This window comes from Balaenoptera borealis, assembly GCF_965194805.1.
Source record: "Balaenoptera borealis genome assembly, chromosome: 1".
Classification (NCBI taxonomy): Eukaryota; Metazoa; Chordata; class Mammalia; order Artiodactyla; family Balaenopteridae; genus Balaenoptera; species Balaenoptera borealis.
Genome location: NC_138860.1, coordinates 61,083,482 through 61,100,307, shown reverse-complemented (window position 1 = coordinate 61,100,307; position 16,826 = coordinate 61,083,482). Strand labels below are relative to the sequence as shown.

The 16,826-nt window shown below is 37.0% G+C and overlaps 1 protein-coding gene and 1 long non-coding RNA gene across 5 annotated transcripts in view; one reads left to right on the top strand and one right to left on the bottom strand.

The window, feature by feature from the left end:
• The window catches only part of LOC309636198, a 937,790-nt gene that overhangs the window by 618,307 nt on the left and 302,657 nt on the right, over positions 1 to 16,826 (top strand). The gene's annotated exons all lie outside the window — the stretch shown is intronic.
• NME7 (NME/NM23 family member 7) overlaps positions 1 to 16,826 on the bottom strand; it is a 244,738-nt gene that overhangs the window by 36,336 nt on the left and 191,576 nt on the right. For 3 of the 4 annotated variants that reach the window (XM_082393989.1, XM_082393987.1, XM_082393988.1), the window contains one exon: positions 16,209 to 16,316. In XM_082393989.1, coding sequence (XP_082250115.1) covers positions 16,209 to 16,316 — 108 coding nt within the window. Of the gene's footprint in view, positions 1 to 16,193; positions 16,317 to 16,826 lie in introns of all 4 variants that reach the window. The other variant, XM_082393990.1, reaches the window with a different exon arrangement.

Here is a 16,826-nt window from a genome sequence, read left to right as displayed (position 1 = left end):
CAACAAAGATGGGAGCTGTCATTTATGCTGAATTTAAAAACAACAACAACAACAACAACAAATTGAATTATGTAGGAAGAAAGAAAATTTTAAAACCCTTAGAAACAAAAATGGTGTCCAGCACAGTTGTGGGTACACAGTGCAAAATGTAAGTGATACGAACTAAAATGTGGTGAAATATGAGAGTATGGTCGAGACAGGGAGAAAAGGGAAGAAGGAAGCAGAGAGAGACAGTATTTGATATTATTGGGAGAAAAAAACACCCAGTGCTGCACATTTGTCTCAAATAATAAACCAATCTGTGGATTTTCAAAGAATCAGCCATATTTTCTAAGGCAGACTTCCTAGCCTATTCCTACATTATGAGATAGAAATTTGGATGCTGCAACGATCTGGGGGCACCTACACAGGCATTCTGTATGAATTAAGCAAAAACGAATGTGCTTATCAATAATCACGTATGAATTCACCAAGAGTTCTGCCAAAGCCCTGCTGACAATGTAAGCAGCCTGCTGGTTGTGCGTTTTTTGAGGAATAAGTAATTTTAATTTTTCATCTAAAACTGAGGGGCGGACAAGTTCATGCATAAAAATATAAGTTAATGAAGATAAAACATAAGTAAATATCCAATTATCCTAATTATTGATGGAGGCCAAATATTCTTCCCCCAAGCTTAATTTTCTGCTCTCACCCATCATTCCATCGCGAACTCTATAGAAGTAATACTCATTACATTTAAGATTGTAATATAAAGGTGGTGAAGTTAGAAAGTGTAAATTCTGGACCCAGACTGCCTGGATTCAATCTCAATTCTGCTATGCTCTAGCTGTGTGACTCTGGGAAAGTTGCTTAACCCTTCTGTGCTTCAGTTACTCATCTGCAAATGAGGTAGTAACATTTACGTCCTTGAGAGATACATAAGTTAATGCATGTAACACACTTAGAACAATGCTTGGCACACAGTAAGTACCCCCTGAAGCTAGTTAATATTGACACCATATAAATATATAAAAATACAAAATTAATAAGCAAATGACACAAAGGAGTTAATACAAATAAATTTCATAACATAGGTATCTTTTAAAATTAGCTACAGACATGACTGTACTGAGTTCTTAACTCATTATGACATAAAGATTTGTCCAATATAAGATTTTTTTAAAAAATAACTATAGTAGTTTGGATTTCATCTATACATGCAGCAAGAAAAGAATGTGTGACTTTGCTGTGAACAAGATACTTTCACAATGTTGTCCAGTTGCTACCTTTGTGGGTAAAGGAATGTTCAGGTTAAAGGAGAACAGGAAATAGCTACCATTGTCATTCTTTCACAGAAAGTTACAGAATTATCACAGGAAATTGCTTACACAACATTAGTATTTATGTGATAGTGGAGGTATTTGACGTTTGAAGATTAAAGTCCTTTCAGGTTTCTTGAGAAGCTTTCTATAACCTGCAGAATCTCAATACATTTGTTCTTGAAAACATTAGGAGGAATATTTTCCTTCTGCTAGATTATTCCTCTGTTTTCTCTCTTGTTAAAACAGAAATGTCCATAACTGTCTAATGGGCAAAGAACAGTAGTGGGCTTAGCAACTTCTCCTCTGACACCAAAGTGGGAGTAGTAGTAATATTTTATGAATGAAAAAGAGGATCAATTTGATTAGCTCAACAATGTTTTAGGCTCCTTTCTAGGCCCTCTCTAAGGACCTTCAATTAGTCACCTGAGAGTTACTTATTAACTCAGATCATGCTTAGTCACCGGCTAAAAAAATGAAGGATCATGCAGACCAAAGACAAGAGTTCAGGGTCAAACTGCAGAGAGCAAAGGACAATGAATGGATGATTATACTTTCCTGCTCATTCTTTCAGAGTCAGGGAAATGAGGCGACCAGGCAGCCTTTGGAGGTACTAATGTGAATGCAACATCAGATGTGCTAGTGAAGACACAAATATCTCCAGTTAAAAAGCGCACTTTGTTTCCCTTACTTGAGATCAGGATCAGAGCCATGAAACCCTTATGAGTGCTGGGCTTGGTACCTTTTTTTCTTTTACAGGATGCCTGTACACATAGCAGACACCATGCCAATGCTATTCTGGAAGTTCTTTTGACTCTAGGATTACTGGAAATAAGAGGAGCAGTGAGCATATTTATTTATTAGTTTTAAATAATATTTAATTCAGAGAGGTTACTATTTTAGCTACACATTTCTATCACTAGAGGATTATACTTGATGATAATGTAACCTCATCAAATCTAGATTATATAATTCTGGGATGAGTCAGTCTTTTAACTTCTAGTTTGTGACTTACTTGGGTCCCTTCATAATTCTTAATCACGTTCATTTGATCGTAAATATTCCACTTGGATATTTATTACCAAAAAAGTTAAATGTCACATGGTGAACAGGTTGCACTTAATAGACAAATGGTTGCTGGTCTCTCTCTGGATTTCAAGTGCCCTTGCTAACCTCTTCATTTCTCCATTCTGGTAAATGACCAAGAATTGACCATACTCATTCAACTTCATACGTCAACATAACTGAAGATCATCACGGTGAAGGGCTACAAACTAGAGACAAGCACCACTCAGTGGGAATGGAAGGACATTTTAATTTTTTAAAATTTTTATTGGAATATAGCTGATTTACAATGTTGTGCTTTTAACAGAGTCGGCAAAGGGAAGTTTTGCTCGTCTAGATAAAGTGTGTATTCTCACTCCATCGCTATTGGCTTATCTAGCTTTGGCCTCTCAAACCTCAGCTAAAAAAGGAATCATCCATGAGTTTCATTTTACTGCCAGGTGGTAGACGACAGAGTTTATACAATGAGACAAGAGGCTGGAAAACAAAAAAACAAAGAGGACCAAGTTTAGCTGCTATGGCACTGAGGCTAGCTAGCACCTGGGTACTGACCTTTGGATTGCTTGCAAAGGAATACAATCTGATACTCAGTCATAAAGAGCTACACTAAAAATGAAAGGCTTCTTTTATTTATACTTAAAAACGTATTATTTGAAACCAGATCTGTATGTGCTTTGTATTTGGTAAAAATAGAAGTAAGTGGTTTCTGACAGTGAAATTATACCTAGAGGTTTAGCTTTTTTTTTTTTTCCCGGCCGCACCGCCACACGGTTTGCAGGATCTTAGTTCCCAAACCAGGGATCGAACCGGGCTCTGGCAGTGAAAGCGCTGAGTCCTAACCACTGGACTGCCAGGGAATTCCCCCTTATAGTTTTAATTTAACTGGGATATTGTTTGTGAAAGAGCCAAACAGTACTTACACTTAATGGGCACAACATAACAAAACTTATAGTCTTCCTGTTGACTCTGATATATTTATTTTCCAACAGCCAAATGTAATGGTAAAGATTATGATAATAATGATAAATATAATATTAACTAATAATATTTATTGAATGCTTCCTATTCTTATTGATTTACATATATCAACTAATTTATTTCTTGTAACTACCCTTGGAGATAAGTATTACTATGTTCATCTTAAAGGTGAGGGCATTGAGTCACAAGATTTTAAGCAACTTCCTTAAACAGCTAGTAAGTGGCAGAGCTGAATTTAAACCCAGGTAGTCTGGTGCCAGATGTACTCACTGTACTGAGAACACTTAGCGTGGTACCTGGCAGAAAGTGAATGCTTAATATTGTTATCATTACTTTCAATATGACTAGGTTTAAGAAAAATGCATTGAGTGCCTAAGCACTGGGAAAGTAAGCAATGACCAAAAAAATGCAAGGTCACTGTTCTCATTAAGCATAGCATTTAGTGGAGGAGATAGATATTATTCCAAGAATTGTACCCTATAAAGCAGAAATGATTACTTGAAGTAGAAGAATATTTCTAAATATTTTAGACCACTAACTGACAAGGGATTAATTTCCAAATTACACAAAAAGCTCATACAGATCAATATCAAAAAAACCAAACAACCCAATCAAAAAACGGGCAGAAGATCTAAACAGACATTTCTCCAAAAAGACACACACAGATAGCCAACAGGCACATGAAAAAATGCTCAACATCACTAATTATTAGAGAAATGCAAATCAAAACTACAATGAGGTATCACCTCACACCAGTCAGAATGGCCATCATCAAAAAGTCTACAAATAATAAATGCTGAAGAGGGTGTAGGGAAAAAGGAACCCTCTTACACTGTTGGTGGGAATGTAAATTGGTGCAGCCACTATGGAGAACAGCATGGAGGTTCCTTAAAAAACTAAAAATAGAGCTACCATAGAGCTGCAATCCCACTCCTGGGCGTATATCTGGAGAAAACTCTAATTTGAAAAGATACATGCATCTCAATGTTCACTGCAGCACTGTTTACGATAGCCAAGACATGGAAGCAACCTAAATGTCCATCAACAGATGAATAAAGAAGATGTGGTATATATACACAATGTAATATACTCAGCCATGAAAAAGAATGAAATAATGCCGTTTGCAGCAACATGGATGGACCCAGAGATTATCATGCTAAGTGAAGTCAGTCAGAGAAAGACAAATATCATATGATATCACTTATACATGGAATCTAAAAAAAAAAAAGGATTTATTTACAAAACAGATATAGACCCACAGACATAGAAAACAAACTTATGGTTACCAAAGGGGAAAGAGTGGGGGAGGGATACATAGGAATTTGGGATTAACATATATAGACTACTATATATAAAATAAACAACAAGGACTTACTGTATAGCACAGGGAACTATACTCAATATTTTGTAATAACCTATAAGGAAAAAGAATCTGAAAAAGAATATATATATGTATATGTGTGTCTGTGTATGTGTGTGTGTATATATATATATATATATATACATATATATATATATATGTATATATATATATATATACACAACTGAATCACTGTGCTGTACACCTGAAACTAACACAACATTGTAAATCAACTATACTTCAACTTAAAAAAATAATAATAAATAAATAAATATTTTAGACTGCTATACTGGATGATTAAAGCATATGCTTCTATTATTCCTATTATCTATTCACTTAAACTCTGCTGCCTGGTTAAAGTTTTGGAAACTCCACTTTGTCAGGTCATTGCCCTATTCAGAAACCTTTAATTGCTTCCAGAGCCTAAGTAGCCACTGTGTGTCATACATACCAACAAACCCCCATCCTCCACTTATGGCAGACGTTAGTATTCCACGATGGCATATCTTTTTCTCTTTAGTTGTGGTCTTGCAATCTTAAAATAAATCAAGGGTTGGCACTTGAATTGAAACCTTTTTGCCATTGCTGACCCAGTTTGCTGGACAGAAGTATTGGTTCTGGACTCAGACAAACAGGTTTAAATTTCAGCTCTCGGCCACTTATTTGTGGTGTGATGCGGGGCCAAGTCATTTCACCTATGGGAGCATCACACTCCTTACATGTAAAGAGGGGATAATAAAAGCTACCCAATAAGGTTTTTAGGTAATGCAGTGAAGCCATTTAGCACAGTGCCTGGTATACATTGCTCAGTAAACTGCAGTTGCTATTTTTATCACCATAATCCTAATGTTCATTATTGCCATCAGAAAAAAAAAAAGCCTTCAGAAACCTCCATAATCTAGCTCTAACTTACATTTCCAAATTTATCTCCCGTAACCTACTAAAGGAACCCTCCACTTTAACTAGATTTGGGTAACTCATTGTTCTCCCAAAACTAGCCTGCCTTTCCCTCTTCCTCTCTGCATATAAAAATCTGCCTTATTCTTCAAGACCCTTCTCAAGTGCAATTTCATTAATGAAATTCCCCTGATCCCTTCAGCCACAGTTGCACCGCTCTCCATTATACTCTCACCATACTTACTGTCTGTTCCTGACATTTCATCATACCCTCACTGCCTGACCACATTCTCTTATGCTGATGTTTAATTTTATATTACAATCTAACTGTATATGTGTATTTGCAGCTATGCTAACCACTATATATATCACCAACGCTTCAACTCCTTAAAGGCTGGGACTATATAGTACTTGTGTCCTCAAAATAATACCTAATCAAATGATCGCACATTATCATCAGTGAATGAATGGAATAAAATGTACGCACATGTGTTTCAGTTAACTTAAAAATGAGTCATGGATTAAGAAGAGAAAATTATCTGTTAATTCTTCAGATGATGTTGAAGGACTCAATGTTATAAGAAAAATCTCTGGCTTTCTACTTTGAATTAGATTATTCTTCCTTTGCTAGTCATACTTAAAGATTTTTTTTCTTTACATTCACACCTATATCATCATATTTGAGCCTCCGTAGTATAAGTGTTAGAAGAAGACTCTACCTCTCCAAACAAATTAGACAAGGCTTTTTGTTTTTTGTTTTTATATGTGTTTTTAAAATTTGTGCAGTTTTCTTTAATATGCATATAATCATCACTCAGTACTAAAGAAATCTCGAATAATTTATATTCCTCTTTGACCTGAGAAACATGATACATGTTTTTCATATCGGGTTTGAGTAAAATTAGGAATCCAAAGGCTCCATCATCACATGTAACTTAGCCCAGTGGCTCCTGTCACCACTCTGCAGGTGCTATGGGATGGGGCCGGGATGACATGTCACTGCTCTCTAGCAAAATGGGAGAAATCAGGACACTAAAGCAGTGATGAATCAAGGGCTGGCAGGAGTAGTCCGCTCTGAGGCGGGGACAGTATTTTCTTACTGGCATTGGAGCTGCCTGTACAGGGTAAATAAAAAGCAGACAAACTTTTAGTGGATTCTACTATTGTTTTAAAAGTATCTACAGAAAATGCAACCACATTTTGTCTGTACCTGTAGCAGACTGCTTCTACTACCGTGCCCTTGGTGTGTCATGGCAATAAAGTGAGCTTTGAGTAAAGCTAAATTTATCCAATTGAAGAGACAGGCCATTATTGTGCAATTAAATGATGTTGGCAATTAAATGTCCTTTCAAAACAAAATGATGGTGATGATGGGAAACAAGTTTTTTTTTTTTTGGCCACGCCACACAGCTTATGGGATCTTAGTTCCCTGGCCAGGGATGGAACCCGTGCCCCCTGCAATGGAAGTGTGGAGTCCCAACCACTGGACCACCAGGGAATTCCCAGAACCAATTTTTTAAAATACCCTCATTTGGTCAATTTTTTAAAGTTGATTGTTATGCCTATCCCCAATGTGGGCTTTGTTACTGTTGCTCATTGCTTGGTTTATTTTTGGAAATGTTCCTAGTCTTTGAAATTCCATGTCTGAGAACAATTAACCAAGACAACAACTTGACCTAACAGAGTATGCGTGTGCAGTGACTTTTGGCCTAAGGCAATGGTTCTCAAAGTGTGGGGCTCTGGACCGATGGCATCAGTGTTAACTGGAAACTCTTTAGAAATGCAATTTAGATCTACTGAATCAGAAACTTTGGAGCATAGACCAGCAATCTGTGTGTTTAAAAAGCCCTTTAGTGGATTCTGCTGCTGCTAAAGCTTGAGAACCACTCAACTTTCCAACTAGGTACGGAAGATGAAAAGGTGCTGAGCCAAAATGCCTGGAGATTTTTAAATGCCCCTGTAATGTCCAGTGATTCTTCATCTAATTTATTTTGTATGGATTTGCCATAGTTATTAATTAATCAATATTTCCAAAGGAATTTATCTAGATTTATTTCCTAGAGTCTATAGTGAATGACTTTATAAGTGCCTATTCAAAGTGGGAAAAATAATGCTAAATATAGACCTTAAGTGATTAGGCTAATTACTCTTCAGAATGAGAAGTCAGTCAATCTAAAGAAAGTTGGAGCTGAGGCTGTATCTGAGGAACTGAAAGACCTGTGGACCTTTGAACTCCCTTTGTGCAATGTCATTTCAGTCATTATAATGATTGCATGGTTATTATAGTATTAATGTCTATAGAAATTTCCATGAAGTAAACAGGTATTACGACTGTTTAGGATAAATTATTCCAGCACTTTATTAATAGAGATCCGCTGTCTTGAATAAAAAATTAAACTCCTACCTATGCTAAATGAGGGAAATATTGGAGATCCATTTATGACTGAGATAGTGTGAGGACTGTCTGGGGTGAAAGTAACTGAAGTAATCTATCAAGGAACATGAGCTCCACGTATGGCAGGATACAGGAGGGAACGTGAAATTGTGCCTTACAGATTCTTTTATCCGAGAAAATAACCAATTCTGATGAAATACTAACTGGACTGTAAAGAATTATAATTTGATAGCCTAATGCTTCTTATATTTTCAGGATGTTTTTAAGGTTAATGTAGAGACTTTGAAATATTATGTTTGAGAAGGAAGAAAATTCTATGCAAACCATCAGCTTTCCACATGCACATGTATCAGGTTTGACCTGCATACACAGTCAGCAATAAAAGATGCCGGCAGCAGCAGACTTTTCTGACAACTGGTAAGTGGAGGGAATAGTGGGATGTGGCCCTTGAAAGTAGGGCTCACCCTCATCAGGCTGTGACTTTTCAGCCATATGAAGAGAGAAAGGGGGATGAAGGTGCACTGACCCCATTCATGATACCTTCTCCCAGTTCCCCCCTGCACTGACTCAACAGACATTGACTAAAAGCCTGCAATATGGTAGGCAGGAGCTAGAGAGACAAAAATCTATGAGAGGTCCAGGCCCTCAAGGCACTTACACAACCAGCAGGGTGGAAAGACATGACTTAGTTCCTGGCACAACTGTGAACCACATGCCCAAGCTAATTTATGAGTGCAGATTTGAAGGATCTGAGAACTGTTTTCAGCTGTGAGAGACCCAGGGCCTCTGTCCTTGTTAGCCTTAGCACGAATCAATGCTCACATGTACACACACATGTACCCCAGACCTCTAGTTACTCCTGGAGGGGCATTTTGTCAGCCTCAACATTGAGGCTTCCCCCAAGAAACCCAGGTCCTCAACCAAGTCATGGCTGCCTTCTTCCTGAGAAGCCAAAGATGTCCCCAATCAGAAACTGGGACTCCCTTGGGAGTGTAATAACCCTTGGCTGCAGCTGAATCCATTGACAGAGGCTACAGATCCCCTCAAATTTCAGAGGTTGTTCCTATTTCCAATTCTCACTGATTCTTCCAAGCAAAATAATCCCTTTGCTGGCTTGCCCACAGGGTCTAGGTTTCCCTCAAAAGCAGAATCATGACCAACTTTTTCCAAAAAGTCTGAAGGGCAGTGGTTTCCAAATGCTAGTTTAATTGTTAGCTATATCAAAATCACCTGCAACATTAAAAAATACAGATACAGATAGCTCATCCAAGACCTACTTAACCCAGAACCTTCTGTGATGGAGCTCCAGGCTCATGTAGTTTTAAAAATTCCACAGGTGATATCGATGCATGCCATCAGCTGGGAACCACTGCACTAGGGCAGTGGTTCTCAAACATTAGGGGCAACAGAATCAAAATACAGATTCCTGGGCTTGACCCCCAGAATTTCTGAGTCCATAGCTCTATGGTGAGGCCAGAGAATTTCATTCCCACCAAGTTCTCAGGTGATACAGATGTTGCTGATCAGGGGAGGAGCTTGAGAACGACCGTACTAGGGAAGGGCAGGGGCCAACTCTACCAGAAAGCCGGTCCCTGGCTAAACACCCCTGTTACCCTGTTGACCTCCTATGGCAGATACTGCTCGTCACCTCCCCAGTGCTCGTTCTCCCTTTCTGCATCCTAGAAGAAACTTGATTTCGCTGGAGGTACTAATGATTCTCAACTAACAGAACTCCATTTACCAGCTTCCCTTGAAGAAGGGGGTGCTTGTAGAACTAAATTCCAGCAAATAAATCATAAGCAGAAGTTGTTGGCTGGGGCTTCTGGAAAAGCTTTTTAAAGTGGGTGGGGAGGAGGGTGCTGGCTGAGCTGGCATTTTCCACCTTTTGCCCCCTGCTCTTCCCCTTTTTCAAGCCTGGAACACGGAAGTGATAACTGTAGTTCTCACAACCATCCTGGGATATATTATACAAAGAATCTGGGAAGATCCCCCACTATTTAATACATTAATATTTCTGCAGCAGTGTGAACAGTCACATTAAGTGGGTTATATAGAAATTATATATGTGGGTTCTGCGTTCACGGGTACGAAGGGTGGATTATACTATGCCATTTTACATAAGGGACTTGAGCATCCACAGATTTTGGTGTCCTGGAAACAATCCCCTGTGGATACCGAGGGAGGATCAGGTTAGGCTTTGCCCTCAAACTTATGAAAAAGCTTTGGTTTCCAGAAATTTTAGCATCGCAAGGATGGTAGTCTCTCAGAGTACCACCATCTTCACTTGGAGATGGGAGTTAATCTAGTCTCCTTCTCCTTGGATGTGTTAATCCTTCACATCCAATCAGTCTCTGGGGCTGTCACGTCTATCCCCCCAAAAGTCTTTTGAAGCTTCCTGCTTCTGGCTATCCATACTGTCATAGCCGTTCAGACTACCAGAATCTTTCCCTGAATTATCTTAATAGCCTTCTCCCTGGTCTGTCACCCTCCCAATCCCGCTTTGATTTGCTCTCCACACTGCAGCCAGAGTGACGCCTATAACATAGCGATGATTGTGCTAATCCCCTGCGTAAAACATTTCTATTGCCCTCTGGATAAAGTTCAGACGTCTTAATATGACTTTACAAGGCCCTTGCTGGTTTTTCAACCCTTATCTCTTGTCATTTTCCATGTCAAGGTCAAAACCCCTGCCTTACTAAACTATTTTTAGATCTCTTAGAGAAAGCTATTTGCTCTTGTCCTTGTACAAGTTGTTCCCTCTTGGACAATGTACTAGTAAAAATCATAAATCTTCGTTCAACACAGAAACTAAAACTAAAGATAAATTATGAGTATTAGTGTTCAGAGGCCTACACTAACCACAGCCAAGAAATCCAGGCCTGTCCAATCGTCTTATACACTATACACCTATGTTTATTTTTGGTAAATGCTTGATTCTTTTTTTTCTAGAGTGTACCAGAACAAGAATCAATGCAGAAATAATTACACATCCAAATTCAGACTTGTTTTGATTGACTAGTCATACATACAATTAAATATTTTATATGTTTCTTAAATTTTTATTTCACAACCACAGAAGTGATATAACCAAGTTATAGAACATTTGGAAAAGAAAAACAGAGGAAAGACCCATATTTTCATCATTCTAGAAAACAATTACTATGATTATTATCTCCTAGAAGGTGAGCTCCATAAAGGCAAGAGCTACGCATACCCTGTTTATTGCTGTGTCCCCAGTGCTGTTTTTAGTTTAAAAAAATGTAAATATCTGGATGAATGACCGATGAATCTGGATGAATGACTGATGTATCATTTTGGTGTACAGAATTCAAAATTCAAACATACTCGAATTTTCTACCATATACCTATTAGGCAACTTTGAGAATTTCAATTACAGTATATGTAAAGTGTTGAAGATAATCAGAGAAAGACAGTCCTGGGAACAGACTACAGAAGTAAAATGAAAGGCAGAGGAATATATATATTTTTTCAATAAAGCTTTGGGAGAGATAAAGAAAGCAAGGAGAAAGTAAAACTGACCCTCAGAAGTATCATCAGTGACATGGGTGAGAGGAGGACTAATGCTGAAGGGGATAGAGGGGAGGCATACACAATGCGGAGTCACAACATCAAAAAGGCATCACACATTTTCATGGACAATGGAAAGCCAACAAATGACTTTGCATAAAGAATACATGCCATACAATAAAATAAATATGTCAGTATCTTGTTAGAACTGTAGGTGGAAGCCATCTAGAAAAGTTTCTGATGAGCAAAGGAATGACTGAATCAATTAAATTAGAATCTCTACTTATTATCTTCAAAGGTGTCAGGGTCATGAAAGTCAAGGAAAATCTGAAGAACTGCTCTAGATTGTAAGAAAGTAAGGGGAAAACTAAATATAACGCATGACTCTGACCTGAACCCTTTTGCTATTAAAGATCCATTGGTTATTGACTGGCAAAACTTGAATGGAGTTTGAAGATTCAGTAGTGGTAATGTATCAACATTAATTTCCTAATTTAGATGCTTGTGATGTGGTTATGTAGGAAAATGTCCCTTTATGTTAAAAAATACACACTAAAGTACTCAGAAAAATGGGACATTATGTTGGCAACTTAATCCCAGACATTTATTTTTAAAAAGTTTTGTATACTAAGCTTGAAGTTACTTTTTTAAAAAAAATTAGGATCTTTAAAGGTGGGTCTGGACATCAGTATTTTAAAAACTGTTCAGGTGATTCTAACATGCAACCAAGGCTAGAAACCACTGCTATAGAGTCTTCATTATCAACCTTAAAGAAAAAAGGTTACATACTTTTGTACTGAGTACATGAACTACAATTTATTTAACCAAACTCTTCTGTCTTTTCTTTCAAAAATGACTTATTAAAGAGTTTTTATAGGCCAGGCAAGACAGGATCTCTTCCCTATGAGTACTAAGTCTCATGGGGAAATATGTACAAGCAAATAAAATGTGCTGTAATAATAATAATATAATAGTTATCATTTGTTCAGCAATTACTATGTGCTAGACACTATGCATCTGAAAGGTCAGGCACTGCTATCATCTTCCTTTTACAGAATGAGGAATCCTAGGCACAATGAAATAAATAACTCACCCTGGAGTACAGATCTATGTTGACTCTTGACTACACTACTGTATTAGAGGAAAGCAAAGTGCTATGAAAACACACAGATGGACCTCCGATGCAGACTATGGGTGCCATGGAAGCCTAATCAGAGGAAAGAACATCAGATATATCTTTAGACATGCACTCTATTTCCAATTTTAATTACCACAAATATTTCTTAAATGAACATCTGTGCAGAAAACTTTCCATTTAGTAGTCCTGCTGCTATTCCTACTCCTTTGGTGAGATTCTAAGAAGTAGAATTCTGGGACAATGTGTATGGAAAAACCCCATGGCTTTCAATACCTGCTGCCACATAGTTGTCACCAGCAATATGAGGGTATCCATTTTGCTGTAACCTTACCAGAAGTGGGCACTGATACTTTAAAAATTCTTTTCCATTAGTGGAAAATGAATATTTCTTTATTACAAGTTAAGCTAAACATTTTTTCCATTAATGCTTTCTCTAAAGCACAAATTTAAGATCTTCATAATTACTACCAATAGAGTCTCAGTGCATGTTACCAGCAAAATAACATCTTAGAATGTCTCATACTACACAGATGCTGTCATTTTCCCCTATAATCACAAAAGTGGCTGTGTCACAACAACAGCATCTAATGAAATCAGATTTCAATATTCATGCTAAGATCCTTGACCTCTAAAACTCTGTGAGCTCACTGAGGACAGAGGAAATATCTTGCTTGATTTTGAAATCCTATCACAATGTTAGCAAGTAAAACACACTCTATAACTGTTTGCTGTAAGAATAAGTAAATAAAATCATGGATGGTGACAAAATATAAATGGAAACCATACTTTCTGAGCTCTACACATATGACACAAAAAACCTAGGTCAGTAAACATCACATGAGAAAGAGGAGAAGTAGGTTGCTCCCTTCTTTCCCTTCTTGCCATATAATTAGGGAACCCATGACGCCAGTGTGCTGATGACAGTTCTTGTTTATACCTTTTGTCCTAACATCCTGGCTGATTAATTCTAGATTGGGCAATACATTTCATGGTCACTCTACATCTAAAGGATGTTCCTTTAATGAATAGTAGATCTAAGTACAAAGTGCTTCCCTGATCAGAGAGCTTGTCCTTGTGTCACTTTAAATTTCGCTTTAAAAACCTATGAGCAGATAACTCTTTGGGCCTCATAGTGTTTTGTTTTGTTTTAATAAAATTTTACCACGTAAAGCTAAGTGACAATCTGCAAATAGTTAATCCCTAACTAACAGAACATCCCTTGATGGTGTCAGCACTCTTAATTGCATTTCATTGATAAGAGAAGGGAGGCATGGAAAGTGACTTATTCCAGGGGCACATCAAGTATGAATCATCAGCAAGGTGAAAGGAGGCTGTTGGAGCTCCAACTTCCGTTTTTTGATTAATTCTCTGAACCACACAGGCATTAATTTGCAATTAAGTCTCCTGTGCAGTTTGGTTAGAAAGATTTTAATCATTTAGTAAACGGCTCTGTAAACTGCAGGCAGTAATAATCTATTTCAAATTGTATGAGCAAAATCACAGGCATACCTTCAGTAACATTTTTTAATGGGCATAAAATTCATGGTTAATAATTTTTCAATTTCACTGAGAAACAACAGTCTGAATTCAAGCCTCACCTATAGGTCCTAAGTTATCAGAAGGTAAAGGGAATATTTATAAAATAGGTTAAAGTATAAAGTAAATATTTAATCCTTTGTGTAATAAAAATAAAATTTGTTACATTTTTATGTTTCAGAAGTATGCATGTCTACATTTCATACTACGGTGCAGTTTGGATAAGATTTTAGCAGATTAACATCTTGGATTATAACAGAAAATCTTAATGGAGCTAGCAAAGTCACTCTTTATAGCAACTAAAACAAAAACTCACAGAAATAAATTTAATAGGCGATATGTCTAAGATATAAAAAAAGAGGCATAAAAGAAGAGGCATACCATATATGCAGTTGGAGAACTATTATTATAGTTATGTCACACCCACATTAATTTATAAACACACTGTAATGTCAGTCAAGGTTCCATTGGCATCTTGTGGGGTGGGTTAAAGCAGGGGTCCCCAACCCCTGGCCCACAGACCGGTACCTGTCCGAGGCCTGTTAGGAACTGGGCCGCACAGCAGGAGGTGAGCGGTGGGCAAGCCTGCAAAGCTTCATCTGCCGCCCCCCATCACTACTCATAGCTCGCATTACCGCCTGAACCATCGCCCCCCATCACGCGCCCTACAGCCTGAACCATCCTCCCCCTCCCCCCACAGTCCGTGGGAAAATTGTCTTCCACTAAACCAGTCCCTGGTGCCAAAAAGGTTGGGGACTGCTACGTCAAAGAACTTGGTAAACTCATGTAAAGTTCATTTGGAGGAATAAATTTAAGAGAATGACCAAGAAAACTTTTTAAAAGTATAAACCACAATAATAAAGATAGCATTTTGCTGACACAGACCAATAGAATAAAATTGAAAGTTCGAAACAGGCACAGGTGTATATAAGTATTCAATAAATGAGAAATAACAATGAAAAAATAAAAGGATTTAATAAGCAATGTTGTGACTAGATCCATACCTCACACCATTCAGCAAATTAATTCCAGGCTAGTTGAATATTTCAGTGCAAGAAAATGAAAACGAAATATTGGGAAAGGCTTTAAAGATACAAAAAAAAAAAGACTGATAGATTTGATATAAAACATATTACTCACTAAAATAAACATGTATTAAGGATATCAATCATTTTTCTGTCATTCATGCTTTAATCACTTAAATTTATCATTTGTCTTTTAATTTCATTTAGCTCCTCCTGACACAAAACTATAAGAAGTTAAACTATAAGAAGTTAAAAATACCAATCTTTTCTTTAAGGTCTCCTTCCCTTGGCTGTGAAATGACTTTCTTAATCCCAAACCACACCAATTTTTCACTTATATCTTCTTATAATTCTTTTCATTGTTTCTTATGTTAATTACACAGATGAGAAGTCAAAATACGGCCTCGTCCTCTATTAACTGTTTGGTTTGAGGATGTTACTTAACCTCTCTGAGTCTCAATTTCATTTTTCCGATAAAACAGACATGATAATGCCAACCTATTAGAGTTGCTGTGGAGATTAAAATAATAATTTATATAAAGCATTTATCATATTTATTACAGAACCTGGTATATAAAAAGTCAAAATAGTCTTTGTTTTTCTAAGTTAAAATGGTAGCTATTACTTTTAATGCTATCACATTGCACAATTTCATTGATAAATCCTCATGACTAGAAACCTAAGGTAATGGTGTTTTTACCTGATTTTTAAATAAATTTCACATTATTTAATCAATGCTATAGCTTTTTACTTTTTAAGTCTTTAAACCATACTATATGCCAATCAGAAAAATACCTTAGTTCTTTGAAGACTACCCCATTACTACAGCATCTTACAATTTGGTCTTTTAAAGTTGCAGTCTGAAGTTATCAGATGGCCAAAGAACACTGTAATCCAAGAGTATTAAAAGGTTCCGTACACACTAGACCTGCTGAGATTATTTATGAGTTTGAAATATAAATAGGATGCTTACCCTTCTTTATCTTACCTCTAATGGGCCATCCTCTGGCAGATCAGTACAGTGGACAGCATTCTGGATCTTAGTTTTACCAAAGATTGCTCGGAGGGTTCCAGGGCGTAAATGCCGGGCAATTTCCTATTAAATAAATACACATTCACATATAGATTAAAGTCAGCCATGTAGTGTCAATTTAAAAAAAAAAAATCACCAGCTGTACGAAATGCTTTCATTAATTATTCATTACATGTACATGTATACATTGTTGGTAATGATTTTTCCCGGAAACAGGATGAATGCATGAAAACTGAGCAATGAAAATTCTCAGTTCACTCAGAAAGCTTTTTCTCTGGCCCAATGTAAAGTCCACTCTAATCTATGTTGAGGGCAATAATAATTACATCTCTTTTTATCAACAGATTATGGGAATCACATAAATATGAACCCAGTTCATTACTGTGAAAAACTTGTATTTTATAAAGACAATAGAGATCTTAACAATTTAATTTAAAATGAACTAGTTTGATGGCACTGATTGCAAAAGACTTTTTAAAATGTTACAGTTGTATCAGTTTAGTGCTAGCTCACATTTAGGGGGAAAAAATGGTTACAAATGACTCATAAAATTTTGGGTAAAAGAAACAAGAG